This window comes from Zalophus californianus, chromosome 10 (assembly GCF_009762305.2).
Source record: "Zalophus californianus isolate mZalCal1 chromosome 10, mZalCal1.pri.v2, whole genome shotgun sequence".
Lineage (NCBI taxonomy): Eukaryota > Metazoa > Chordata > Mammalia > Carnivora > Otariidae > Zalophus > Zalophus californianus.
The window spans coordinates 71,048,721-71,076,527 of NC_045604.1; the positions used below are offsets into that span (position 1 = coordinate 71,048,721).

Genomic DNA, 27,807 nt, shown 5'->3' on the forward strand with positions numbered 1-27,807 from the left:
CCCGTGGCCGCTTGTCCTTCCTGAGACCTCACTTGTGGGTGGGGGGCTGTGGTCTGGGCAGGAAGGCAGCAGCTAGGGAGCCCCACTCTCAGCTGCTAGAAGCAGAGGCCCATTCTCAAGCCTCTCCCACTCCATCCACCCGGCAGTCAAGCCTGACCCCTCTCCGCTTCTGCTGTCTCCCCCTCCCCAGCCCCCTGGAGACCCCCAAAACTTGGAGCCCTGCTCCCTCCTTCATTGGCACACCCTGGGGCCCTCGCTAGCTTCTCCCTTCCCCTGCCCTCCATGCCTTCTGGATCCTTGATGCCCCTGCCCTCACACAGCGCCCCCCCCACTCCAGCAGGTACACACGGGTCAGGTCTATGTCCTGTGGCGCCCGGCCTGGGCCTACTGGTGTTACTCTGCAGGCCAGGTGGCTCTGTAAACATGGGGTGGGGCCTCCTGGCAGAGAGCTCTCAGGGTGCCAAAGTTCAGGGGACGGGTGTAGATCTGTATCCCCAGCCAGCTGCCCAGGTGGGAGGAGGCCCGGGTCTCCAGCGGGCTTCCCACCATCCATCTCTTCTGTCCCGGGCTCCTGCACACCCGTCACCCCCCACCCTCGCCCAGTCCACAGCCGAGATTTTCACGTCCCCATCTCAGCCTCCCAGGTAGCCCCTTCAGACACACCACTCACGCACGTGCTTCCCGGCTTGCCCCCACGCCCCAGGGGTAAGACGTCGCCAGACCCCCACTGCAAACAACTCCCGAGCTTTATTATAAACGGGCCGTGGCTCCCCAGCAAAGGCATGTGTAGGCCAACGCACGGTGGCCGGGCCGAGGCTTCACGGCCCGCAGAGGCTGCGTGCGGCCGGGCACAGGCTTCGGTTGAGGCAGGCCTGGCATTGCGGGTGGACGGGCAGACACGTCTGCTGGCCGAAGCCCACCAACAGTCCGTTGATCTCACTCCACAGCTCCCTGTGAAGGTGAGAGGTCAGCAGGGGAGGGAGACCGAGGGCAGCCCCCCCCAGCCCCCACCCTGCCGCACCGGGGCAGCCAGGCTTCCAGCGCCGCACGAGTCTTCTCCGGGGACTTGGTCGCTGTCTTGGTCCACCCGAGTCTGTTGGCGATTCTGTGCACATGCGTGTCCACCGCTGTGGGAGACAGGACCGGCTCATCACAGGGCGTGCTGGCTGGACCCAGGCCCTGCCCACAGCCCCAAGCCTGGAGCCTGAGTCTCCCCTGCTCCCATCCCCGGGGCTTCCACGGAGGGCAGGTCAGCGGCTTGAGCGAGAGGGTAGGGCCTGCTAGCTGGGGTGCAGGCAGCGGTGTCTCCTGGCCCAGGAACTGGCTGTGAGTGCCAGGCCGGGTACTCACGGCTGGGCCCAGCAGGCCAGTGGCAGGTCACGGCCCCCAGTGCCCGCACCTACCACGGCATGGCCAGGGACAGAGCAGGGCGTGGGGCCAGGCCAGCTGCAGCTGTCCTCTCCGTGGGCCGCGGTCCTGGCTCCCCTGGGCCGGCCACCCCAAGGCTCGGCCTGGGCACCTGCTCTCCTTGCAAGCTGTAGCTCCTGCCTCCTCTCGGCTTTGCAAAAGAGAACCTGAGCCCTACACCTCTTCCCTTCCCCTGCTACTAATGGTCTGGAAAAAGCCTCAGGCCCTCCCCAGATGCTGATGGAGGGCACCCTATGGGCACAGGGAGCACATGCAGGTGCAGGGGTCATGCTAGTGGGTCACCACGGCTCCGCTTCCTCTCCTGTACCACAGAAATGATCATACTGCCTATCCCCCAGAGGTGACCAAACCCTTGGTCCTCCCCCAGAGGCCCAGCCTAGGGCCACTGCACACCATGCGAGCCTCCTGCAGGCAGGTCCTCTGCATGCTTTCCCAGCTTGGTGGCCAAAGCTCCAAGTGGCTGAGCGTATTGCCTCGTGGTCGCCCAGCTGGGACGGCAGAGCTGGGATTGGCTGCTGTAGCCCACAGCTCTGGCTTTCTAATTGAGAGGCTGCTTCCCGGCGAAGCCCCTGAGAGGCAGGGCCCACAGACATCCAGAAAGGGTGACATTCCGACTCTCCCTCCTAGCATGTCTCCTGCTCTGAAAGGCCTGCTCCCTGCGCTGTGGGCCCATCTGCCACAGATGTGCCAGACCCCTCCTGTGACTCGGGACTCAGGCAGCAAAGACAGCAGCCCAGATAAGCTCAAGCATCTGCTGAGAGGCTGTCCGCTGCAGGACCGGGGCAGCAGCCCTAGCCCCTGCCTGGCCCATCGCTGGTCTCTGGGGCTGCTGGGCTCTAGCCTAGCGGCCCTTCAGCCCAAGCGCAGTGCTAAGAAGGGTCCCCACCCCAGGGAGCAGGCTTTGGGAGCTGGGAAGCGCTAGGGAGATTTCTGCCCCGCTCCCCGCCCCCTGCAGAAGTTCCGGAGGAGCACCAGGGTAGGGGCATACAGAGAGGCTGTGGGTCGGGCCCCAGTCTCTGGGGTTTCTCAGAAGCCCCAACTGTCTGGGCAAAGACCTGAAGAAGCAGCTGCAGCCTAACCCAGGGTCTTACTTCACGGACACCACCAATGTCAGGAAATGGATTCCAGGAGGGGCTCTCCCCAGCGCCTCCTCCCCTGGCATCCCCCTGCCTTTACCGTGCCTCCCCCATGGGCCCATTCTTGAGCCTTCCTCTACTGGCCCCCTCCCCCACCTAATGCCGGTGTTGTTCCTTCTGCCCGGATGGCACTTTCTCCTCCCAGCCTGGTCAGCCCCCCTCACTCTTCAGCTCTTGGCTGAGTTATCACCTCCTTCTAGGAGGCCTCCCCACATGCCCCAGACCGGGCCAGCTCTGACAGTGCCATGCACGCCCCCCAGGAGTGTTTCTACCTCACAGGTAAGGAGTTATGTGCTCAACCTCTTTCTTCGTGCCTAGCACAGACCTTGAATCCATCCCCAGGGCCTCTCACAGAGCCCAGTGCAGAGTAGGTGTTCAGCAAACTGGAACTCCTTCCATTAGTACCCACCTGTAGGTGGGGCAGGCCTAGCTCAATGTGGGAAACATCTTTCTGACACTTTGGGCTAAATTGTGGGTGAGGGGACTTGAGCTGGGGTCACAGACTACAGGACGTGGCCAGCCCTGCCCTCCCTGTGTATGCCACTCACCGATGCCAGACACAGTGCCCCAGGCCACTGCCATGGCCAAGTGTGCCATCTTGGGCCCAACGCCCGGCAGTGCCACCAGTTCTGCCACAGAAGCTGGGATGTCCCCGCCATAGCGCTGCTGCAGGATGGCACTGGTCTGCTTGATGTACTTGACCTTGCTCTGAAAGACGGAGGGGGGTGGTCAGCCCTGGAGGTGGAGGGTGTAGCCCTACTTGGGAGGATGAGTCCTGAGGGAGACCCACAGGTGTCCAGAGCTGCCTGTCACCTGCCCTAGACACACTCAGAGGCACCTGTTTGTCCCTGTCCCCCCAAGTGGTGGGAATGAGCCACGGGCAGCAGGGAGACTGAGGGAGGCCCAATGCAGGCCTGGACCAGTGACGTATGTGGGGTCTAGCTCAGGTCCCCTCCCCCAGAGGCCAGGTAAGTTAGGCAGGGCCAGCCATGCCAGGAGCTGGGCTCAGCAGCACCTGGACCTTCAGGAAGGAAGCCTGGAGTCTGGGGCTCCCCCGCCAGCCGCCAGGCCAGCTGGGTGGCTCCCATTCTGGGCCTGAGTAGAGAGGACTATTTAAAACCCATTTGACAAACTGCAGCCCACGCCAATGCCAAGGGGAAGCAGCCCCACCCGCCCGGCTGCCTTCAACAGAGCCGCCCACTCGCCACCCAGTGCTCTAGGGCCTGTTGGGGCTCCAGAGGGAAGGGGGTGACGCACTCCAGGGAGGCTTGGAGTAAACAAAGGGAAAGGCGGGTGGGCAGCCTCAGGGAGGAAGGGAAGCGCCAGTCAGCTGGGTGGGGAGGTGGAGGAAGGAAGGGGTGGGCTGCAAACAGGAAAGGCCAAGGAGGGAGGGCCCATAGCCCTGGCCCCATTTGCTGGTCAGACGGGCAGGGGGCTCTACTGCGAACTCACATCCAGGTCCCTTTGGCCTCAGATGCCCCACCCAGCCTCCTGTACCCCCACAGCCTCTCCTTGGCCTCCTGACGTCTTTCCCAGGCCTGTGGGCTCACCCTCCAGAAGCCTACGGGGTAGATGAGCGTGCCCAGCGTGCTGTCATCTGTCTGCAGGATGCTGTCCACGGTCAGGCCCCGAGCGCGCAGCCGCTGCATGGCACCTGCTGTTACCTGGTCTTTGGTTTGGCTGGAGAGCATCAGTGACAGCAGCACCTGGTACCTCCGCACCTGTTTGCATGGTGACAGGGACCAGGGTAGTGGCAGGTCCTGGGTGCTCACTGTGGGCCGGGCCCCCGCCAAACCCTTTACCACCTCCATCTGTTACCCTGGCCAACGTGTGGGACATCAGCCTCCCACCCACTCTGGCCAACGGACTGTGTGAGGGGTCCGGCCTGGGCCTCTTTTGTTTTCACATATGTAACATGGGGACAATAACAGTGCCTGCCTCACAAAGATTAATGGAAGGCTTAAATAAACAATCACAACACTTACAATCACACCTGGTGCTCGACAGCCAATGCCTGCTACTGTGATTGCTGTTGCCTTGTGGATTATCCTGCCCATCTCACACACAAGCAAACGGAAGCCCCGAGAAGTTCGTGCACCCGGGTCACTGGTAGTGGAGTTGGGATTAGAATCAAGCTGGTCTAAGAACCAGGCTCCAAGGCAGTGAGGTGTAAGGAACTTTTTCTCTCTCAATAAATATTACGAACTCCCCTGGTAGGTCAGGACTGTGCTGGTGGAAGACAGAGCACGAAGCCCCAAGCCACAGGCAGTCCTGACCCGCCGAGTAGCTGCCGTGAAGCAGGTGATGCTGCCCTGTGCTCTGAGACCCAGGTGCTGTCCCCTCGAGGTGCCGCCTGCCGGTGAGGGTGCCAGTCAAGAGCTGCCAGGGTCAGGCTGTGCCCTGACAGAGGAAGGAAGTTTCTTGTCCAGAAGGCAGTCACCAGGCAGATGGGGTGCCTACCTTTGGGGGTGCACTGGGGTCATAGCAGTGCTCAGCCCCCAGCTGGTCCACAGGCGCGTCCTTCCCACTCCTCATGGTACGGATGTTCACCAGCTGCTGCTGCCAGTCCCGGGGCTCCCAGCCTGGTGCCTCCGGGGGTTTGGCGCCTTCTCCTTTCTCATGATCTGAGGCTTCGTAGGTGACACTCAGTTTCTGTGTCTTCCGCTGACGCTTTGTGGGGCTGTGGCTTTTCTTTCCTTCTGCAAAGAAGTGCCATTCAGCAGGGGCCTCAGGTGAGGGTGGGCGTGGGTGTTGTCCCGCCTGCTACCACCCATCATCATTCATTCAACGACCATCCATCATCTACCGCAGCTGGGGCTGCTCTGGCCTCTGCAGCATGTGCTCTGGGGGCAGGTCAGCTTTCCCCATGCCACTGCCCTCCTGACCAAGTTTGCGTTATTACAGGACAACTCTACCCACAGCCTCCACCATGGTGCCCCTCCAATCTCATTTCCACATGGGCCCAGAGAGACATTCCTAAGGCCCAAATCAGACTGTGTCATTTCTGTTTAAAACTGCTCTTTGCTTTTTCTTATACTCATGGCAAACTTCAAACTCCATCCCAGCATCAAGGGTCCTGCCTACCTAGCTGGTATTGTTACCTACTTACTCCCCTTGCCCCCATTTCCTCCTGCCATGCCTCTGTCATAGTGGATCTCCTTGTCTGGACTACCCCTACGTTCGCTGGGTGCCTAGGAGAATCCCTCTCTGGCTGCCCTGTTGCAGGGGCCCTGTGGGTCTCCCTCACCTCCCCCCTCCGCCAGTCCTGTACACACTAGGTCCTTAACGCCTGCAGAATAAACAGAACGAAGACAACGCCCTTTCCCGTTTCCTCTCAGAGGCACCCTCCAGCAGGGGAAGAGGACTTCTGGCTGGGCGTGTCCTCCGCACCTGGTCTCTCTGAGAGAGAAGCAGCCAGGAGGACAAGGCTGGTGTGCCCACAGAAAGCCTGGCCCAAGTGGAGTATCCCCGGACAGGCTACCGGGACGCGGAGAACTTTCTTGTTCAGGACGAGGGTGGGGGAGGTGCGAGCGCCCGGAACTCAGTCCCTATGGACCCCTGCCCCTGCGTCCTGGGAACAGGGAGCAGGGTGGGAGAGCCCCACGTGGGGGCGACTCGGAATCCCTGCCCCCGGCCCCTTGCAGGCTTCTTCCCTCCTCTCTCTCTCCATGCCCCGGTCCGGGCGCCGGGCTACCTGCAGCCGCCTCTCCCCTCCGGAACGGCGCGGCCTCCTCCCCACCCCCCCGCGGCCCGGCCCCCGGGCCCTGGCTCCGGCTTCGGGTCACCATCCTGACGCTCGCCATGCTCATGCCAGAGTCCTGCGCACTACACATCCCGGCGGCCCCCGCGGCCCCGTCATGTGACTCGACTTTCCGCCGAGAGCGTTCCGCCGAGAGCGGCCGGGAACTACCACTCCCAGCAAGCTCGGCGGCGGCGCTCGGGCCCTGTCCGCTGCCGGAAGTGCTGACCAAGCTTCCGGCGGCGCCTCGGGGGTTGGGGGGGCCGGGGTTGCGTTCCCCTTCTTCGCGCGGGGACGGCCCGGCCGCGCGGCTGGCGCGGCATGGGGTGAGTGGCTCGCGGGCCCCCGACCGCCGACGCCACCCCGGTCCACCGTGTGGCTCGGCCGCGCCGGGGAGAGGGGAGGTACTGTTCGGCGCAGAGGCGGCGGAGGCGGACCCCGCAGTGTCACGTCCCCGGCCTTCGGCCTGGAGCCGCTCGAGCAGTCCTGGCTTTTAAGACGGAGCGGGTGCGAGGGGCCCCCAGCTTCCGGAGTCCGGGACAGGCCTCCCCCACGTCGGGGAGGAGAGGGAGGGCAAGCGTCGGTTCCCCTCCCTCACCCGGTGCCCGATGCTGGCCGGGACCGCCAGGCTGTGCTTGAGTTCCTCCCGGGAGCTGTGGCAGGGTCGTGCCCACGCGAGGTCTAGGCTTCCCGGGCGGGCGGCCAGAGGTCGGCAGCGGGGCAGGTGCGGGGGAGCTGTCCTGAGCTCTCCGCCTGTTTTCTTGGCGCAGAAGCGGCCTCTGCTGTGTCCCTGCCCATCATGGCCAAGCCAACAAGCAAAGATTCAGGCTTGAAGGAGAAGTTCAGGATTCTCTTGGGACTGGGAACCCCGAGGCCAAACCCCAGGTCTGCAGAGGGCAAACAGACGGAGTTTATCATCACGGCGGACATCCTGAGAGTGAGTGAGCTGCCCTGCCTGCCCTGCTAGGCTGTTAGGAGGTGCAGGGCAGGCTGGGTTCCGTCTGTCACCAGGTTCTGTGGGAGGTGGGACTGCTGTCCCCAGTGCTGTGGAAGCCTGTACATCTTTCCTTCCGAGGTGCAGGAAGTCAGGACCTTGGGGACTGCGTCTAGCACACTTGAGGTAGTACTAGGATGTCGATGCAGGAGAACCTACTTTACTAGCCATGGTGAAACGCCGTGCTTGGTTTCCACAGGTGATTAGGGTTATAGCCAGGTGTTAACCTGGTAATTTGTGAGTTTCTGGAACAAGCGGGTCTTTGTTTTCCGGTGTGTATTTGAGTCCCCCTACCACGTCCTGGCACCATGTTTTTTTGTTTTGTTTTTAAAGATTTTATTCATTTATTTGACAGAGAGAGACACAGCGAGAGAGGGAACACAAGCAAGGGGAGTAGGAGAGGGAGAAGCAGGCTTCCTGCAGAGCAGGGAGCCCGATGCGGGGCTCGATCTCAGGACCTGGGATCACGACGTGAGCTGAAGGCAGACGCTTAACCAACTGAGCCACCTAGGCGCCCCCTGGCACCGTGTTTTTTAAATGCTGAGTTTCTGCACTCCTGAGGTTTCCCATTCAGAAACAACCAAAATATTCGTTAGCTGGTGAACAGATAAACAAAATGTGATGACATTCGTACAATGGAGTATTGCTTGGCAAAAAAAGGCATGCAGAATTTTTTTTTTAGAAAGAATGTTTTTGTTTTTAGATTTTATTTATTTATTCGACAGAGAGAGAGAGAGACAGTGAGAGAAGGAACACAGCAGGGGGAGTGGGAGAGGGAGAAGCAGACTTCCCGCCAAGCAGGGAGCCCGATGTGGGGCTCGATCCCAGGACCCTGGGATCATGACCTGAGCCGAAGGCAGATGCTTAACAACTGAGCCAGCCAGGCGCCCAAGGCATGCAGTATTGACACATGCCGTAATGTGGATGAACACTGAAAACATGTTAAGTGGAAGAAGCCAGACACAAAGGCCCCCACATAATGTGTGATTCCATTTCTATGAAATGTCCAGAATAGGTGAATCCCTAGAGACAGAAAGTCGATCAGCATTTGTCGGGGCCTGAGGGGATGGGGGGTGACTGCTAATGGGTGTGAAGTTGTCCTTTTAGGGGATGAATATATTCGGGAGTCAGTGGAGGTGGTTGCAAGCTTCGTGAATATACTAAAAGCTAAACTGTATAGTTTTAAATTGTTCAAACAGCTAATTTTGGTATGTGAATTTTATTTCAACAAAACAAAACGTCATGAAAAAGAGAAGTAGTCTGTTCTCACCCCCTGAGACAGAGTCGTAAACTCTCGTGGTCCCCGATTTCAGAATGAGCCGGGCCAGGTCTCCAGTCTGGGAATTCTCGGTGTGGTCTGTGATGACTGGCGGTTAAGGAGAACCGTTGCCTGAGTGCTGGCCCCTTTGCTTCTTTCCTCTCTTGCCAGGAACTGAGTGTTGAATGTGGTATCAACAATCGCATCCGGGTGATAGGGCAGATCTGTGAAGTTGCAAAAACGAAGAAATTTGAAGAGGTAAGTCTGCCTCAGTTGGTTGCTGTTGAGAAGTCTGATTTGGCTCTTTCTAGGAGCAGGGTTGAACGCTGACTACTAATGCTAACTTACGCACCCTTTTAGGGGAGCTTCTGGAAATGCTCTGAGCATAACCCTTAGGGGTCACTCACACGTGGAGGGGGGAGCAAAGGCATTAAGGTTTTTCCAGCAGTTCCGAGAAAGGCTTTTTAATAGTGACTTGCATAAACGCATGCTTGCTTGGTTTTTCGTATCCCAAGAAAGGTAAGGGAATATCAGGAAACCGCGTGACTCAAGGCATGCCATTTCCGGTGTCTTTTTGGGAGAGGTGTCTAGTTGGTGGCATTGAGCAACGTCATAGACATAAGCCTATTTATTTCGGGCAGATGTTTGCAGGCTCTCTTCGGGCATCCCGAGGACAGACTGGGAAGTTGTCATGAGGGCTCTGCTCTAGCTTGGCCCGGAGATTATATGGGCAACTTGGGAGGAGTTGTGGACCAAGCCGATTCGGATTTGCTAAGGGGGAGGGGAGAGCAATCATGATATCCACAGGTCATCTGAAACATGCAGGCCATACGTTACTGAGGATAAATGTGAACATAGGTTTCTGCGTCCATAAAGTTGCCTGCATAGGTATTTGGGGCAGGGGCGGGGGCTATGACTGAATAGACCCCGATAACCCTGAGAGGCTGACAGAGTCCCCCGGGTCGGGATCTGTGTCTTGTGGCATAGGCTTTGTCACTAGGAGTGTTGTGTGTAGGATAAAGGAGGTGAAAGTTCCATAGTATCCTGAAACGGTCAGGATGTGGGTCAGACAACATCCAAAGGATGTTTTAGTCCAACTTTCCTGGACTTAAGAGAATTAAGTCCAGGAAAGTTTGAGTGGTCTGAAAACTCTGATTGAAGGGAGCACGGGACAGTAAATATGGGGCAGAGAAGGTGACAAGAGATTTATTCTGGGTAGCTGCAGGGAACAGGACCCAGGTACCCTGGGAGGCAGATTCCAGAAGCCCACAGCGTTCTCGGCAGCACAGGCTTGGCAGGCATGTGGTACAGAGAGGCCAGGGGAATGGGATTTCTGGGTCAGGCCGCAGATCCAGGCCCGCCTGGTTCTGAGACTCTTTCAGTGGCTTTCTTCACTGGAGTCGGAGCACACTCTAAAGGGGGACTCCTGGCCGATCCCTGGGGGCACCAGGACAGCTCCCCTGGCCTGCTGCTCTCCTCTCCCCACTCAACCCCTGCCACCCAGGCTGTGGCCAGGACCCGCGCGGGTTTGAAGTAGCTTGCAGCCATTCCCCTCGGCAGGTTCCCGGTCACGTGCACTGTGACAGGTGCACGACATGTGGGCTTTAGGGGAGTGAGTTCTAAGTCAGAAAAACTGTTCTCTGTCCTTTGCTCATGGTACTGAGCCTTGAGTGGAGGGGGCCAGCTACCCCCTAACTGTTGTCCCTCCTTGCTGGCGGCAGCATGCCGTGGAGGCGCTGTGGAAGGCCGTGGCGGACCTGCTGCACCCGGAGCGGCCCCCGGAGGCCCGGCATGCGGTGCTGGCTCTGCTGAAGGCCATCGTGCAGGGGCAGGTAAGGGGCAGCGGGTCTGTGTGCAGGTGGGGCTGGCCTTGGGGCGGGGCGCGGGGTGACGTCGGGCGGCCACGGACTGCTCCCGCTGTGCCACGTGTGGACTCTGGTCTTTGGGGAGGGCATCTGGCACCAGGTCTCTGCAGCTCGACTGCCTTAGTGGGCACCCCAGCCTCTTGAACCCAGGGGACCCCGGGCAAGTCCCTGGGCCTCTACCTCCTCTCCCTCAGAATGGGGATGGCTGTTTTTCCTGCCTTCTCTGGAATGTTTTGGGATGTCGATGAAGCCGTTCATGCAAAATGACGGGGATGTGCCCACCATGAGAGACGGGTGGCCTCCTGGTGCCCTCATGCCCCTGGCCTGGGCCTGGGCCTCTGTCCATGGCTCACTGTGCTCCAGGCTGTGGCCATGCTGCTCTGAGCCTTTCCTAGAACCGCAGGCTGCCTCTGCATTTCTTCCTGGAAGGCTCCCTTCCGTCTTGTGTATTTCCTCCAGCCCTCCACACCCCTGCTGTGTAGAGAGGCCTGTCGCCTCGCAGAGTAGTCAGACCATTTTTGTCACGTGCGGGCACAAGCGTGTCTCTTCTTGGCCACAAGCCCCAGGAGGGCTGGAACTGCGTTATCCCCTGCTGTGTGTTCACTGCCGTACCCAGAGCTCCTACACAGTAGGTGCTGTGCACACGAGTGCACACGCACGTGCACATGCACACACCTTATCTGGAGCCACTCCGACGTGCCCAGTTTGTCGTTTACAGCCAGTGCCTGTGGGAAGGATAGAAAGGGTCCCAGGGTCGGGAGTTGTAGAGCCCCCTGTACTTGGACTGTGTATGGCTGTGTGGGAAATCCCACTGGCGGGGTCCTGGCAGGACTGCTGAGCGTGTGCTTCTATCTTCAGGGGGACCGGTTGGGTGTTCTCAGGGCCCTCTTCTTCAAGGTCATAAAGGATTACCCCTCTAATGAAGACCTCCACGAGAGACTGGAAGTGTTCAAGGCCCTCACGGACAATGGGAGACACATCACCTACTTGGAAGAAGAACTGGGTGGGTGCCACAGTGGCTGTAGGGTTTCTCTGGCCTGGGGGATCCTATTGAACCCCGGATGTCAGAAGGCTGCTGAGGTGCAGAGGGGGTGCTGCAGTTTACAGGGATGGCCTGCAGAGGGCGCGGCACCACGAGGTTCTGCTTGCCAGGGTGCAGCCTGGAGCAGCCAATGGTCTCCTGGGGAGCTTGTTAGAGATGGACAGTCCTGGGCTTCTCTCCAGACCTGCTGGCTCAGAGTCCCTGGGGAGTGAGGCCTACTAGGTGGGCAGGAGGTGGTCCGAGTTCTGTTGTAGGGGGAGTGTGCTGCTGACCCAGGCGTCAGCCTGTATTTTATCCAGGGTACCCTGAGGTTTCTGGGAGCTGGGGCTGCCTCGTCATGTCTTCTTCTTGGGTCTCTCTGTGCCCTGGACCTGACCTCCTAGCCCTCCCCTTGGCTGGCCTTCCTCTCTGTTGTCCTGATGGGGTGACTTTCTGTGGGTCTTGAGGTTTCATGTCACCGCTGTGAGGAGAAGAGGAAAGAGGAGGAAGTCAGTCTGACTGGGGCCCAGAGATGGGCTTCAGCTGTCTCCAGGACAGGTGCCGACTGGCGGCCATGCTCAGGTTTTCTAAGGTGATTTGGCCAACGGCCAAGCGTGGCTTTTGTCCCTGTTGAGAGAGTCTCAGGGAGGGGTTAGAGGGCCAGGAATCTGCCTCCTAGAAACGTGCCCAGTGATGCTTGCACAGCCCAGCCTCGGGGGCCCAGGCTCTGAGCATCCAACGCACAAAGCCTGCTGCTGCCCCTCAGCCGGGACCCCCTCAGTGCTTCCTGGGGGCTGGTAAATTTCAGAGTCTGAGCTGAGCTGACCTGCTGGGGCTCCAGCCGAGCCTCCGTCGGCCTGCACATGGTCTGCTGTTGCGTGGGGCTGGTGACATGGCTGACGGCAGCAGAAGGGACCGGGTGTTTTCCCGGGGAGGAGGTGAGTAGGCAGTACATCGCCCTCCTCCTCTTCCTCCTCAGCTGGGTTTGTCCTGCAGTGGATGGACATCGGCCTATCCTCAGAATTCCTCCTGGTGCTTGTGAACTTGGTCAAGTTCAACAGCTGCTACCTGGATGAATATATTGCATCAATGGTCCAGTAAGAAGACTTCCAATAACATCCCTCTGATCATAGTCCTGTCGCCTTTGAGTGCTGCGTGTAGCTCTGCAGTGTGACTAAAGCTGCTGGAATCAGCAAACAATCGGAGCTGCTGGGAGCAGCGCAGCCGCCCTCTGCTTAACGTTCATAGAATGATAGCGTTTTCTCTTTACCAGCCGGGCTACGTTAGCTGAGGTTTTTGTATAGTCATTTTTGTTGTTGATTGTTCACATACTCTGGGAGCCATGAGGGCAGGGGCTGGGTCTTGCTGGTGCTTTCCAGCCAGCGCTGAGCAGTGGTTGGCCCAGGGCAGGCACCTGCTTGTCTGTGGGTGAGTGGAGCCCTCAGAGAGTCAAGTTCTTGATTTAACTGACTTGTAGAGTCACCAGAAAGTGAGATGGAGCCACGCAGTCTCTGAGAAACATCCTTCCACTGACTTTTCGCTTCCTCCAACAGCATGATCTGCCTGTTGTGCGTCCAGACCGTGTCGTCCGTGGACATAGAGGTTTGTAGCTGGTCCTCCCCAGGGTTGGTTCCTCTCACCCTCCTGGGCAGGCTGGGTGGTGGAGCACTTGAGACCCCGGCTCTGGGTTCAGGCCCTGCACTGCCCCTCACTGGTTGTGTGGCCCTGGGCTGGCTGCTTGGCCTCTCTGGTGCTCAGGACTCTGCAGTAAGGGTGGTTGGTTGGATGATCTCCGTCGTGGGGTAGTAGTTCAGGATGGGGACCCACAGTGACGGTGATGCTCACTCGCTCTTGCTGTTCTAAGGAAGGTTGCTTTGGCAGTGGGGAGGGGCGGCAGTCACTGGCCAAAGGAGGGTGGGAAGGAGGCTAGGGGGTCACCTCCCTGCGGGCGGGAGGCAGGGCAGGGCCAGCGTGACCCCCCCCCCTCCCCCCAGGTCTCCCTGCAGGTGCTGGATGCCGTGGTCTGTTACAACTGCCTGCCGGCTGAGAGCCTCCCCCTGTTCATTGTCACCCTCTGCCGTACCATCAATGTCAAGGAGCTTTGTGAGCCTTGCTGGAAGGTGGGGGTCTGAACTGTTGTTTTGGAGAGTTCTTCCCTGGATGAAGTTAAAAGCTAGGCACGTGGACAGGACAAGGGCCATGCTGTGTTCAGGAAATGGCCATCTGCCCTGTTGAGGGGAATCCAGTAACATTTTCCCAGGCGGCTGAGCTGAGGCCAGGGTTTTAGTAGCATTTTGAAAATTCTACAGCCTCTGTGTTTGGGAGGAGGGGGCAGAGAAGCGGCTGGACGCGGAGGGCTTCAGAGCGGTGGCTGTGCGAGGCTGGACCCCGGGGTCTGGGGCTTCTTTCTGCCCATCTCTGATGGCGGTGCGTTCTGTTTCCCAGCTGATGCGTAACCTCCTGGGCACCCACCTGGGCCACAGTGCCATCTACAACATGTGTCGTATCATGGAGGACAGGCGAGTGTGTGCCGGGGCCTGGGGTGGCCCCGGGCGGGCCAAGTGGCTTGGGTCAGCTGCCACAAAGCCTTCTCCGGGGGGCTGAGAGCATTTCTGTCCCTTTGGGGTGGCTGTTTCAGAAGCTTGTGCTAGAGCTAGAGCTTACATCCTGTGTGCCTGCCCTATAAGAACAGGGAGCTTGGGGGAGGCGGCATGGGCTCCCCTGACACGTGGTCTTCCTGCGGATTGTTCCAGAGCCTACATGGAAGATGCCCCACTGCTGAGAGGGGCTGTGTTCTTTGTGGGCATGGCGCTCTGGGGAGCGCACCGACTCTACTCCCTCAAGAACTCCCCGACGTCCGTGCTGCCATCGTTTTATGAGGTGACTTGGTTTGTGCACCATAGAAGCTGGGGGGGGCGGGGACGGGGCGTGGCTTTTGGTCACTTGCTTTGCATCTTGGAGACCATGAGGTTTAGGACCCTTGGAAGGTTTTATTTTTAAGTGGGGGTTCTGTCTTACGGATTTCACCTCCTATAGATAAGCATTAGAACTACTTCAGATTCCCCAACGTGACGGTTTTATCTCGTCAAGCGCTGGTCTTGTTCTTGCTCTAGAGCGAGGCCCGAGATGTAGCTTCTGTGTCGGTGGTGCCCGCCGGCGTTCAGGGCACTTGCTGTGCACGTTCTCACACTGTGGGCAGGGCACCCTGTGAGCCGGGTCCGGGCTCTATGCTGCACAGTGTCCCGGGCCTGGTCCCTCCTGCCACGACCCGCTTTTTGGGCGGTGCTCTTGGTTTGCAGGGGTAGCACTCTGGGTCTGCAGGCTGGTGAGCCAGTGGCCCAGGATTGGCAGTGAGTGGTCTGGCTGAGTCCAGCCCTTTGGAGCCGCGGTAGAAAGACTGTTTCTGGGCTCCTGAGAGACTTCTGTGGCCTGTGAGAGACGTGTGGGGAGCAGGTCCGGGAGAGGCGGTCCTAAGGGCCATGGGACGGGGGGCTTGCCGGGCAGGAGCAGGAAGCAGCTGACCACTGTGTGTTCCCTGGGTCTCTTGTTCCAGGCCATGACCTGTCCAAACGAGGTGGTGTCCTACGAAATCGTGCTTTCTATAACCAGACTCATCAAGAAGTACCGCAGGGAGCTCCAGGCTGTGGCGTGGGACATCCTGCTGAACATCATGGAGCGCCTGCTTCAGCAGCTCCAGGTGAGGTGGCCAGAAGGCCGTGGGCACCAGGGGGTGGGGGGCACTGGGATGGTGGGCTGGCAGGCCATGGGGCCCTTGCCGGGGCGGCTGGGGGCCTGCGGCTCATCTCCCGGTGAGGAGCGCTCTCCCTCCGTGCCTGCCCCACCGCGTGCTCAGACAGCTCCTTGCACTCTTGCCCACTGAAGGTGGCTGGCTTTGACGCTGCTCTGTGCTTTGGGAACGCAGGTGGGCGAGGGGTGGGGTTGGTGTCACTTGAGGCCGTAAGGGTAATGGGATGGTGCCCACTTTGCCACAACTTTGGCTGAAGTACTAACGGGGTGGGGAGGGGAGGACATGGTGCAGTGCAGGGACTGCAGTGTCTAGCATGGCCTTGGGGCTGGGGCCTCCCTGGGGGCGGGGTGGGGGCAGGGCCCAGGGACTGGGGCCCGTGCTTGGGGATGTGCGTGGCCAGGCTAGTGGACTGAGGACTGGACTGTTGTTCCTCAGGGCCTGGCTGCCGGACCAACCGCTGTCACCGACCAGCTAGCCAGGCCCTGCTTCACCCTGGAGTGGCAGGCTGGGAGGCCACAGCCCTGGGGCCTCTGGGAGATGTTTGAGCCTTGGGGACACATGAACATTCTCAGAGTCGATCCCTTTAAGGCCTGCTGGGTGGGCAGAGCAGGACTTCCTGGGGCCCTCACTCCCCAAATGAGCAAGAAGGGCCCAGCTGCCCCGTGTCCCAGTGGGAAGACCTGAGGGGGTGTCTGCATGCAACTCGCTGGAGCTTAGGACTCTGAGGCCGAGTCCTTGAGGGGAGCTGAAGTCACCCGTCCGTAACTGCACCTTTGTGTTGCAGAGCCTGGACAGCCCAGAGCTCAGAGCTATCGTCCACGACCTGCTGACCACAGTGGAAGAGCTGTGTGACCAGAACGAGTTCCACGGCTCTCAGGAGAGATACTTTGAGCTGGTTGAGCGATGCGCAGACCAGAGGCCTGTAAGACTGCTTCTCTCCCAACTTGGCGGGGCCTTTGGCTCTCGGGCAAGAGGGTGGTTGAGGTCAGGCTGCTGGGGGAGAGGTGGGACACCGCGGCTGAAATGGCTCTGCGTGCGTTTGAATTGAAGGGCTGGCCGGCAGGCTCCTGCTTTCCCAGGAAGTCTGCTGGGGCGTCAGCAGGCTGACTGCGTGTGGGACGGTTAAATGTGGTGCTAGCCTAGCGGTCAGCTTCCTCCCACCTGTGCGGAGGAAGGTGCTGGCCGGCTCCGTGGAGGTTTGGTACTTGGTGCATCTGTGCACCGGGCAGCAGGAAGCACTCGTGCCAGAAACCCACAGCCTGATGCCAAGGCTTTTGTGTGGGTTTTTAAGTGAATTCTCACCACTGTGGTTAGTGCCTTTGTTAGTGCCCACCTAGGGAAGAGGCTGGCATTTGTAAGCGGACCCCCCACGCCGGGGCCAGCAACCGGCCGGCCATGAGTGTAGGAAAACCTCCTCGGGGCAGAGCAGCTCATTAATGCCAGGCTTCTTCTTCCACAGGAGTCCTCCCTCTTAAACTTAATAACCTACAGGGCACAGTCAATCCATCCGGCGAAGGACGGCTGGATTCACAACCTGCAGTTGCTGATGGAGAGATTCTTCAGGTAGGGAGCCTTCGGAGGCCAGCCTGGCCCTGGAGCCCGGGCTCGGTCCTGTCAGGGTTTTCCTTTCTCATTCTTGGAAGGAGTGAGAGCAGGTTAGTCTTCCGGTAAGACAGAGTCCTCTGAAGCACCTGCGTGTGCTTGCTCCTGTGGAGTGGTCGTCTAGAAAGACGCTGCTCTGAGGGCTGAGCGCTCTGCCCTGTCGCCCCGTGTTTGGTCTGGATGTTGGCAAGCCAGGCCTCATGAGGGCGGAGTCCGCAGTGGCTCTCCCCTGCCGCAGAGGCGTATGGGCCTGGGGCGCAGGGTGTGGGGTGAGCTGGGGCCTGGTGCCCCCTACCCCGGCCCCAGCAGGTGTGCCCCACCCCCAGGAATGAATCCCGCAGTGCCGTTCGCATCAAGGTGCTGGATGTCCTGTCCTTCGTGCTGCTCATCAACAGGCAGTTCTATGAGGTGTGAGTCCTGTTGGGGGGTGTTGGGGGGGATGCCCTGGGGTCAGTGGGCTAGAGGGGTGGGATCTCTGCGAGCCTCCTGGGTCTGCCCTGGACTTGGGGTCCAACAGGTGCTCTTCTGTGGCAGCCTTTCTTAACAGGCCTGGTTTACCCCGTTTGTGCGCTTGGATGTTCATTCCTGCCTCCCGCCAGGCCTATGCTGGGCCTAGTGTCGCAGGGCTGCCCTCAGGCATCGCGGGCCTGCTCAGGACCTAGAACAAAAGTTCTGAGCAGAGTCTCCTGTAGGGAAGTTTTCTTTAGTTTTTGTGCTCATACTCTCCAGTCCCAGCCTGACCAGTGTGGTTCCATGTCTTGCCTTCCTCTCTACTGCTGGTTCTTTCCCTTCGGTCTGTCCTTTACTTGGTCTGTGGCCAAAGTCCATCCTTCAGACACGTTTGCATGTCCCTTGCTCGCATGCCTATTCCCCTAGGAGCTGCACTTCAGGCTCTGTGTGGCTTCTTCAGGGCAGCTTCACCAGCGTTTCTGGTGTTCCCAGCACCGGTCTGCCCACTCCTTCCCTCTTAGCCTTCCTTTTTTCTGTATCTCTGTCCCTTGGAATCCAGTGCTGCCTCTTCCAGGAAGCCCCTCTGGGTTCTCAGCTTCCTCATGTCAGGGTCGATCTCATCCTGCTCTCTGCTGCCATGGTGCTTTGTACCTGCCTCTGAAAACTGTCGTCACACTATCCAACACAGCGGACCCCGTGATGTCAGGGACAGGGTCTTCCTACCTCAGGCGCATGTACACGGGGGCCCACCACCGTGACATCGAATGGGCAGGAGCTAGCCAGGACACTCATTGCTGCATCATGCCTGGCCCTGTGGGCCCAGGCCCCTGAGGGGCTGTGCAGAGCGCCCCTCAGGTGCTGCCACATCCCTGCCCCACGTGGCTCACCTCCCCCAACTTGTGCTGCCACAGGAGGAGCTGATCAGCTCAGTGGTCATCTCCCAGCTCTCCCACGTCCCTGAGGACAAAGACCCCCAAGTCCGGAAACTGGCCACCCAGTTGCTGGTGGACCTGGCCGAAGGCTGTCATACCCACCACTTCAACAGCCTGCTGGACATTGTGGAAAAGGTGAGGGCCACTCAAGCCCGGGGCTCCGGGTACCTGGGCTGCCAGAGGGACCTCAGTTTGTGGCCAAGCCCCACAGCAGCACTGGCCCCTGGACCTTCTGTCCCCGTTCTCCGCAGAGCGATGGGCTGCGTTTCAGGCAGGGCTCCCCTCCCAGCGGGGATGTGGCGGGGCTGGCGCTGCGGTGGGTCCTGGGAGACACCTGTGGCCCTGCCCCACGGGGAGCTGGGCTGGGCACTGGGGCTCAGGCGCATTGTCCTTCTGCATAGCCAGCATGTTTTTCTCTTAACTGTGAAATACAGCTCACTTTCTGAACTGTTCCTCAGCTGTGTAAAATGCAGCTTTTGAGAAATAGAGGAGAAAGTATTGGGTCTGACCAGTTCCGCTGGAGGGAGCCCCAAGCCGGGGAGCTGAATCCACATTTTCTTTCTAAAGGTGATTGCCCGCTCCCTTTCTCCACCCCCTGAGCTGGAGGAGAGAGATGTGGCGGCGTACTCAGCCTCCTTAGAGGATGTGAAGACCGCCGTCTTGGGGCTCCTGGTCATCCTTCAGGTGGGCCTCTGCTCTTCTGGGAGGGCACGCCAACCAGCCGCCTCTTGAAACGCTGCTCTGCAGGGACACGTCTCTGGGGAGACCAGGGCAGTCCTTGAGGGTCGCAGATGGCACCCTGGTGTGACCCAGACTCCTTGTCACAGCGCAGGGGGCTCATGGGGCTGCAGGGCCAGTCCAGAGATGCCCCCAAGCTAGGGCTGTCCCCCCCTCCCCCCCACCAGTTCTCACCACCACTGCCGAGGTGGGGAGGCCTGCCATCCGTTTTGGCCCTGTGGTTGCGGGGTGATTTTAACAGCTTTGTTGAGAGAGAGTCACGTACCATAGAATTGATGCACTTCAAGCGTGTAATCCAGTGGATTTTCCAGTATCTCCACAGACTTGTGTGGTCATCGCTGCATCACTGCAACTTTAGAACGTCTTCATTCCCCAGAAGGGACTCCACATCCATTAGCAGTCCCTCCCCATTCCCCCTCAACACCCTGGCCCCTGGCAACCACCAGTCCACTGTGTCTCTCGTGGATCTGCCTGTTCTGGACGTTTCATAACGATGGACTTGTGCAGTGTGCGGCTCTGAGCGTCTCAAGGCTCACCTGGCTGTGGTAGCAGAGCTCAGTGCTTCGCTCGGATGGCTCGTCGTCCCTCGTGTGGATTTGCCGTCTTGGCTTATTGGTTCCTGTGCTGATGGACACTGGGTGGCTCCACCTTTGAGCCACTGTGAATCCCGCCATGGTGAACGTCCGTGCACCAGTGTGTGTGTAGAGGGGTTTTCACTTCTCTTGGGTGCATGCCTGTGAGTGGACTTAACGGCTTGGATGGCGACCCTGGGCGTAATCATTCACGGAGCGGCCAGAATGTCTTCCACAGGGGCCACTCCATCGCCGGGAGCAGTGCTTGAGGCTGCCCTTTCCCCACATCCTCCCTAGCATGCGGAACTTGTGCTTCTCTGGGGCGTAGCCAGGCTGCTGTGCGTAAAGTGCCACTTACTGCGGTCTGGTTCGCATGCCCCTCGTGAGGAGGATGAGCACCTCCTCCGGTGCCCGTTGGCCATTTGTATATCTCCTTTGGGGAAACGTCTGTTCGGATCCTCTGCTTGTTTTTTAACGGGATCATTTGTCTTTTTACTGAGTTGTGAGAGGACTTTGTGTGTCGTGGATGAGTTTGTTGTCAGGGGCTGGTGCTCGCCCCCCCTGTGCCGCGGCCGGCCTCCCGTGCTCTCAGGCCCACTCGGGCCCCTTCACGGCCCCTCCACGCCCCCAGCCGGCCTCCGCCTGGGCTCTGCTGCTGGCCGCTGGGCCTGTCACTGGCTCTCTGCGTCAGCGTCACTCAAGCTCACAGGCCAGCATCAGTATTACGTAAAATGTGGTATTTGAATCACTGGCCTCAAATGCTTCTCGTTCACACAGTGTCCCCTAACGCTTACATGGGATGGTTATTCCCTGGTGCAGAAGTTTGAAGTGTTTGCAGAAAGCTGGCTGGCACCTCCATGGCCTTCCGTCACCTCCGTGGCCTCCTGTCATGGGAGCCCGGCCCCCTTTAGATCTCTGGTGGGTGAGGGAGTGCGCCGGCCTGAGCGAGCCCAGACTCCTGCCTCTGAGAAGCTGGGAAGGTGGTCCGTTGCCCTCACTTGGAACTCCAGCCCTGCAGACCGGCGCCACAGTACCACACTGTTGGTTAGCTGAGGCGAAGTCCTGGGTCAGGCGGTTCTCGTTTAAAAAGTAATCTGCATCCATGCAAGACATGCAAGTCGCGTGAACATAGCAAAGACTTAGACTGCATCTGTCTTTCCTGCCAGAACAGGCAAGGTGGGCTGTAGCTGTCCCTGCAGTGCTTTCTGCATTGGCCTGAGCATTGTGTCCAACTCCCCCCTCCCCCTCTTGTTTTTTTGTTAATTTTTCTTGATAAAGAATAGCAGTGAGCCATGTTTTAAGGCCCCACTGCTCTCCTCAAGAGTACCACAAACCATGGAGGGTTCCTCTGGCTGCAGCTGGACCCCCAGCTCCTGGCCAGCCCATGCCACCCCGTGGCGCCCCCCACACCAAGGTCTTACCTGGCCTCTCCCAGGCTCACCTCTTGGGGAGGTGGGGCAGGGAGGGGGCTCGCTGTGGGGATGACAGGCCTGGATCACACCCTGGAGCCCGTGGGGCCTTGCTCACCCCTGGTCTGTCCTGCTCTGCAGGTGGCAGGAGAATGTGCTTTTGGCTCACGGGTCCCCGTTGCACATGTTGCCGAGATTTATTAGTGGATTTCCTGCTACTGACATGATCATGTTGTTTTTGATTTTTTGCCATAACTGAGAGAGTGCACGTGTGGGAGTGTCCACGGGATGAAGTCCCGGGAGCGGAGTTAGCAGCCTGAAGGCTTTGTGCGTTGTCTGGTCACTGCGGAGAGCTCGTCCTGTCCCTCTCCTGGGCACCGGGCCACTGGCTCCCTGGCTGCCTTTCAGCCTCCTGCCCCCGAGTGACCAGCACGCTGTCTCTGCAGACCAAGCTGTACGCCTTGCCTGCCAGCCACGCGGTGCGTGTGTACGAGACGCTCGTCAGCCACATGGAGCTGCATTACAGGCGCGACTACACCCTACCCATCGCAAGCAGCATCCGGTTGCAGGTACGACAGGGCCGGTGGCCGTCCATGGCTCTGGGTGCACCAGCTGCAGCTCAGGGCTGGCCGTGGCCCGCTTCCTGGGGGCCTGGTAGTGCCTGCAGGGACCCCAGGCTGGGGAGGTGGCAGGGGGCCCAGGATTCCGTCCTCAGCACCGGCTGTGGCTGCAGCCTTGCCAGGACCTGCTGCCCTTCCCCTTGTCTGCGTCCTCGTCCTCAGGCCTCTGTGCGCCGGGCTGAGCGAGGCGGTGGCCCTGGGCCTGGGCAGAGATGGGATTCCATCACTTTTAGGAGATGCAGCCCCTGTCAGCCCTGGGGCCGCGGTCTGTCAGTGGTGGGGCAAGGCCACGTGGGGCAGAACACCGGCCCGCAGCTGCCATCATAGATGTTGGCACCAGGCTGAGCGGAGGTCACTGGGACGGAAGTCTCAGGCCCTTCCAGAGCCTCTGCGCAGTGGGGCAGCCGTCCGTCATTTGCGCAGCCTCGTTAAGTGACCTGTCGTTCATTGGAGGATGTGCTGGGGGCCTGAGCACAGTTGTGTTTTCTGGGCCTCGGGGCTGTGGCGCGCGGTGCGGCCGCGCTCCCCCTGTGTCCTGGGGGCAGGCCCTGGGCGCTGCGGTTGGAGGCCGGAAATGGCTGTGTGGTACCACCCGCACTGCCGCAGACGCAGTGCAGTTGGGATGTGTGTGCTGTTAGTGGGCATGGCCTTTCCCAGAGAGGCTGGCATGTGAGTGGATGGGCCCGGCGTTGGCCCGGCGGTGTCCTGGCGTTGGCCCCGCTTCGCTGGACCTCTCTTTCTCCCCACAGGCCTTCGACTTCCTGCTGCTGCTGAGGGCCGACTCACTGCACCGCCTCGGCCTGCCCAGCAAGGATGGGGCCGTGAGGTTCAGCCCTTACTGCGTCTGTGACGCCATGTGCGTGTCAGCCGTGCCCCCCAGCTCCAGGCCGGGGAGCTAGTCCTTCCCTGCCCCGGGGATGCCCGTGGGTCCGAGGGACGTCCCGCAGCCCACCAATGTCAGTGTGGGGCGGCCGGGGTGCCCACGCCGGTTCCTACCTGCGGCCTCAGTGCTTGTCCCGCCTGCTTCCGCAGGGAGCCGGAGAGGGGCCCGGAGAAGAAGGCCAGCGGCCCCCTGTCGCCTCCCACCGGGCCGCCTGGCTCTGCGCCCGTAGGCCCCGCGGTGCGGCTCGGCTCTCTGCCCTACTCCCTGCTCTTCCGCGTCCTCCTACAGTGCTTGAAGCAGGTGAGCCGGCTGGTCCCTCCGCCGTGCTGGGCACAGCTCTGGTCCTTGTGTCAGCCACCTCGGGGGCACGCTGCCGCCCCACGTTTACAGCGGGTGTGTAACCATCTGTAGCTGCGTGCGGCCCGTCGTGTGGAGCTGGGCATAGAGCTGAGGACGTGTTCCTGCCTCTGGGAGGTGGCTTTGGTGTAAGATGAAGGTGTGTAGACAGATAACAAGTCACTGGATGACGTGCATCAGGTGGAGGCAGAGACGGGCTGTGTGCGACCAGGGTGGTGGAGTCACCTCTGGTTGGGGGCACCTGGAGGGCCAGGTGAGGCCCTGAAAGGCAGGAGAGTTTCCAGGGGCAGGACAAGCAGAGCCTGGAGGTAGGGTAGGTGCCGGCAGAGACGTAGCTGGGGCCGTGCCGCGGAGGGGCAGGGTGGAGGCCTGTTCCCGCACAGGGGCCGGCAAGAGAGGCGACGTGGTCAGTGGTGTGCCGCCGTGGGGCTGGGCAGCCTGTGCTGGCCTAGGTCAGCCCTCGAGGGCCACGTGCAAGGAAGCGGCTTCTCCTCACCGGGGGCACCAGGCGTTGGCACCGAAGGGGGCTGTTGGGCACTTCCTGTGAGAGTTTCAAGGTCTCTGAGTCACAGGCTCAATCTGGGGAAAGGCTTTCAGGACTCACAGCCATTGGGGACGCTTACAGGCCGTGGTCTCCCCCGACGAGGCGGGGAGGACTCGCCAGGCAAGTTCCAGTGGGGGCCACAACCACGTCCTCCTCATTGCAGTGGCCCTCGGTGGATTTTGGTCCTAGAGTGGGTTCCTGGGCTTGTGACTTACTTAGGAATACATGCTGCTTTTCCCTTGGTGTTAGGATACGGGCTTTTCTCTTGCTACGCATTCATGGTGCCCTGGATGGGCATCAGTGTCCTGGGCAGGCAGCCTGGGGGTTACCGGTGGGCGCGTGGGGAGGGTGGGGCAGGTGTGGGGAGTTCAGGGCCAGCTCAGGGCAGAGAGGTGGTCAGCCTGGCATCTGGAGGGTGCAGCTGACGTGCAGCAGGGAACTTTCTCAGGGGAGCACGTGCTCCTGTGGGGACAGAGGGGGTCCAGAGGCCTTGCGGCTGCCTGGCTGCACACAGCTTGAGGCTCTGAGAGCGCGTCTTCCCCTGCAGGGTGCGTACTGCCCCCTGAGCGGCCGCTCTTCCTGTAGGAGGCAGACTGGAAGGTGCTGAAGCTCGTGCTCAGCAAGCTGCCCGAGTCCCTGCGCTACAAGGTGCTCATCTTCACGTCTCCGTGCAGCGTCGACCAGCTGTCTTCCGCCCTCTGCTCCGTGGTAATGCCGCCCCTCGCGGTGGGGCCACCTCTAATGCCTTCCTGCCCTGCCCATGAGGCCCTGGGAGGTCATGTGTGGACGCATGAGAGGGCAGTCCCGTTCAGATGCAGACCCCTATCTGCAGTGCAGATCCTGCCCCTGGGGCCCCTTTCTCCCTTCCCTGCTCAGGGGGCAGGAAATCAGAGACCTCTGTGAAGGGCTTGAACTCACTATCCGAGTGTGCTGTCTTGACTCTTTTCCCCTCTCTTCCTCACCGGGGTTTCTGGGACAAGTGCGTCCCGTCTCTTGTCTGTCCTTGGCCTCTGGGTGTGGGCACGCTCCCACGTCTGAAAAGGCAGACCCTTTGCCAGACAAAGGACGTAGGAAGGCCCCCCCACCCCTGGCCCGGGCTCTTGGCCACCTAGCACTTGCCCTCTCCTCGCTGCTGGGCGTGCTGCCACCTGAGCCCTGGTCTGCAGCTTTCAGGTCCCAGAACCCTGGAGCGGCTTCGAGGCACCCCGGAAGGATTTTCCAGAACCGACCTGCATCTGGCTGTGGTTCCTGTGCTGACGGCGCTGATCTCTTACCATAATTACTTGGACAAGACCAGACAGGTACCAGGTGGGAGAGGGATAGGCGAGCCTGCTCCGCAGGGTATTTGTATCAGCCAGCCCGGCCGGACGTTTTCGGCATCACCCAGGGGGCCTGGGCCCTCTGCTGCCCTCCCACACGCAGTGGCATCTTTTCTTTCTGTGGAGCGTTGCCTGGCTTCAGGATGAGCGCTGGGCCTCTTGGCAGAGCTGGGCCTGTGTTGAGAGGCTGGCAGCGGGGCCCAGGGTGCCTGACTTCTATCTGCCTGCGCCTCTGCTGTCAGTGGGCACACAGCAGCTCCCTGATTCTGCGCTGCCGGGCACGTCCACCGTGTCCGTTAGAGTCCCGCTGGCTTTCGGGAGTGTTTGGTGAGAGAACTGAAGTCTTGGAGAGGTTGGCTAGTGCCCTCAGGGACTCCCAGCAAGCAGGGAGAGGGGCCTGCGCTAGACTTGGGCCGCTTGGAGCCTGGCCTGCGCTGCCAACGGCAGCGGTGTCTGGAGCTGGTGCCCCGCGCCCCTCCGCTGCCCCGCCTCTGGGGGCTCCTGTGCCGCTTGGCCTGGTTTTTCCTGGCTGCTCCCCGTTGGGCAGCTGGCCACACTGGGCTGAAGGTGTCCCTAGGACCCTCGGGGCCCGGAGTGTGTCTGAGGGATGGGGCTGGCTACGGGAAACTGAAGTGGTCTGTGGGGCCCTGAGCTACAGGGTTTGCCCAGAGGCTGCGGCCCGCACTGCACTTGTTTCCTGCTGGGCACAGCATGGTGTCTTCACGCGGGAGGGCTCCCGGAGTTGAGTGGGCCTGGTGGCCTTGCTGTGTCAGGCAGAACCTCCCCTGTCATAAGGCCAACCAGTGGGGGGAGGGGTCCCATAACTAAAGGGGTAATGGACCCAGTGTGTCCTGGCTCCAGGGTGGGCTGAGGCGCCGGGGCGGCCAGCCGCTGTTGGCGGGTGGGAAGCGTCAGGAAGTGCCTGACCACAGCTGCCCCACTGTCCGGTCACCTTGGGAGGGCTCAGCTCCTGGTGCTATGCTGGTTAGGGGCTCAGGGACCTGGGACGAGGCAGCTAGCCCTGCTAAGCCTTAATCTTGTTTTCTGTAGAACATTCCGGAGTGGGTGAGGGGACACTTGTCTGTGGGCAGGGGCGGGGGCGTGGCGGGCTGGGTCTGAGGCACCCTTGCTGCCCCACAGCGGGAGATGGTGTACTGCCTGGAGCAAGGCCTGATCCACCGCTGTGCTAGCCAGTGTGTGGTGGCGCTGGCCATCTGCAGCGTGGAGATGCCCGACATCATCATTAAGGCGCTTCCCGTCCTGGTCGTGAAGCTCACACACATCTCAGCCACGGCCAGCATGGCCATTCCACTTCTCGAATTCTTATCAAGTAAGCGTCTGGCTCCCTGCCCGTCTCTTTGTGCAAGCGAGTGCACGTGTGAGGGTGGGGCGGACCCTCGGGGTTGGGGTCATCACTCATGCTGGCTTTGCTGACCTCATCTTGCCGCCTCTCTTGGGACACAACTCCACGGAGCACCTGGGGTGTGCCATCCTCTGTTGCCTCAGGGCCTTTGCACTTCCTGCCCCTGAGCCTTGAATGCTTTCCTTTCTGGCCTTCCAGCGGCCGGCTCCATTCTTATTCTCAGTGTCAGTTTAAATGGCCCAGAAGCCTCTATTGCTGGACATGGGCCCCTGTACTTGGGCTCTCACAGCTTCCCCTCACTTCCCCTCAGGGCACACACCACAGCAGGGAGGGGCTTCCAGGAGCTCAGGGTTCCCTGCTCACCTGCCCCACTCACCCCCTCGTTCCCAGTACCCTAGTGCGCATCTGGCCCTCAGCAGGGAGGTGACAGGAGCAGAGCAGGGCCACCAGTGCCTCTGCAAAGAGACACGTAGGGCCTTTGCTGCACGTTCTTTTTGTTACAGCCTTTTAAAGATGTAAAAGCCATCTTTAGCTCGTGGGTTACACGAGTGCTGGCCACCGGCTGGATTTGGCCTTGGGGACCATAGTTTATTAGTCCTTGGAATAGAGAGCCAAGGGTCAAGGGAAGGTCATGTTCAAGGTGGCTGCGATCTTCAGTCCTTTGCAGCCCTCTTAGGTCAGGGTGGCTGCGCTGGCTTTCGGGAGTAGCACAGGCTCCTGGCGACAGCAGGCAGGGGCCTGTGTCTGCCCGGCCCACCTGCGCCCCCTCACCCATGTGTCCTGTTGCAGCTCTGGCCCGGCTGCCCCACCTCTACCGGAACTTTGCAGCTGAGCAGTACGCGAGCGTCTTTGCCATTTCCCTGCCTTACACCAACCCCTCCAAGTGAGTGCTGGCCCGTCCCTCCTGCCCACGGCCTGGGCCAGCCTGAGGCCTCTTGCAGCCAAGAGCCATGCTGGTCCTTGACCTCCGATGGGCCTGTGGCCTTGGGGCCTCTCTTCTATGCTTGGCCTCGGGGCCCCATCGGAGCTGCCTCACTTCCTTTTCTTCTTGCAGGTTTAATCAGTACATCGTGTGCTTGGCCCATCATGTTATAGCCATGTGGTTCATTAGATGCCGCCTGCCCTTCCGGAAGGATTTTGTTCCTTTTATCACTAAGGTAGGCCAGCGGAGGCCAAACCCATAGTTAGGGTGGGACCTACTTTGCCGTTGGCTGTCTGTGGCCGGGACGTGGAGATGTCGGGGGTGAGAAGTGGGTGTCATCGGGTGCCACGCTTGCTGAGTGCAGCCTGCTTGGATGCGGTGCGCTGCAGGCAGGCTCACGGAGGGAAGAACCAGGGGGGTCAGTCCCCCTGCCGATGGCTCAGGTCTGCTTCACTCTGCCAGGGCTTGCGCTCCAACGTTCTCCTGCCCTTCGATGACACCCCTGAGAAGGACAGCTTCAGAGCTCGAAGCACCAGTCTCAACGAGAGGCCCAAGAGGTGCGGGCCTGCAGAGTGAATGGGGCACAGTGGGGCGGGTCTGCGAGCGTGACTTGTGACTGGCGTGGTGCACATAGGGTCTGGGCTGGCCTGCCCCCCTGAGGCCGGCCGGCAGCACTGGGATGTGACTGGGGGATGTCCCTTTTCAGACTGTGCTGGGCACCAGGGGGTCCTGGCGTAGAGGCAGGGCCTGTGAAGGCCCTTAGCGCCCTCATGTAGCTGGAGGAGCAAGCTGTTGCCCACCCAGCTGACCCCTGTGTCCTGCGGTGTCATGGAGCCCATGTGCTGGACTGTGGCCAGGCCTGCCTGAGCCCCCGAGTGCAGACTCGCAGAGCTGGCGATCAGGGTGC

At 60.4% G+C, this 27,807-nt stretch overlaps 2 protein-coding genes across 18 annotated transcripts in view; one reads left to right on the plus strand and one right to left on the minus strand.

Moving 5' to 3' along the window:
- Positions 1 to 735: 735 nt before the first annotated feature.
- NTHL1 (nth like DNA glycosylase 1) lies at positions 736 to 6,409 on the minus strand. Of its 5 annotated transcripts, none has more exons than XM_027613523.1 (6): positions 6,259 to 6,409; positions 5,025 to 5,263; positions 4,115 to 4,285; positions 3,113 to 3,272; positions 1,022 to 1,127; positions 736 to 951 (listed from the first exon to the last, which is right to left on the minus strand). In XM_027613523.1, the coding sequence occupies exons 1-6, from the start codon at positions 6,395 to 6,397 to the stop codon at positions 819 to 821; spliced, it is 948 nt and encodes a 315-aa protein (XP_027469324.1). In that variant the 5' UTR covers positions 6,398 to 6,409; the 3' UTR covers positions 736 to 818. The 5 variants fall into 5 exon arrangements, with proteins under 5 accessions (XP_027469324.1, XP_027469325.1, XP_027469326.1 ...); XM_027613524.1 differs by having other exon boundaries at positions 5,025 to 5,260; positions 6,259 to 6,389; XM_027613525.1 differs by lacking the exon at positions 6,259 to 6,409 and adding an exon at positions 5,674 to 5,735.
- An 82-nt stretch (positions 6,410 to 6,491) lies between these two features.
- TSC2 (TSC complex subunit 2) overlaps positions 6,492 to 27,807 on the plus strand; it is a 33,136-nt gene continuing 11,820 nt past the window's right edge. For 10 of the 13 annotated variants that reach the window (XM_027613508.2, XM_027613514.2, XM_027613512.2 and 7 more), the window contains exons 1-25: positions 6,493 to 6,629; positions 7,074 to 7,240; positions 8,727 to 8,813; positions 10,277 to 10,387; positions 11,279 to 11,423; positions 12,421 to 12,538; positions 12,995 to 13,043; positions 13,436 to 13,561; positions 13,887 to 13,960; positions 14,195 to 14,321; positions 14,995 to 15,138; positions 15,974 to 16,111; positions 16,649 to 16,752; positions 17,118 to 17,199; positions 18,153 to 18,308; positions 18,741 to 18,857; positions 21,339 to 21,461; positions 22,262 to 22,368; positions 22,545 to 22,695; positions 23,882 to 24,004; positions 24,463 to 24,597; positions 25,756 to 25,945; positions 26,768 to 26,861; positions 27,033 to 27,135; positions 27,363 to 27,457. In XM_027613508.2, coding sequence (XP_027469309.1) covers positions 7,103 to 7,240; positions 8,727 to 8,813; positions 10,277 to 10,387; positions 11,279 to 11,423; positions 12,421 to 12,538; positions 12,995 to 13,043; positions 13,436 to 13,561; positions 13,887 to 13,960; positions 14,195 to 14,321; positions 14,995 to 15,138; positions 15,974 to 16,111; positions 16,649 to 16,752; positions 17,118 to 17,199; positions 18,153 to 18,308; positions 18,741 to 18,857; positions 21,339 to 21,461; positions 22,262 to 22,368; positions 22,545 to 22,695; positions 23,882 to 24,004; positions 24,463 to 24,597; positions 25,756 to 25,945; positions 26,768 to 26,861; positions 27,033 to 27,135; positions 27,363 to 27,457 — 2,837 coding nt within the window. In that variant the 5' untranslated portion in view covers positions 6,493 to 6,629; positions 7,074 to 7,102. The other 3 variants (XR_003523341.2, XM_027613509.2, XM_027613520.2) reach the window with 3 other exon arrangements.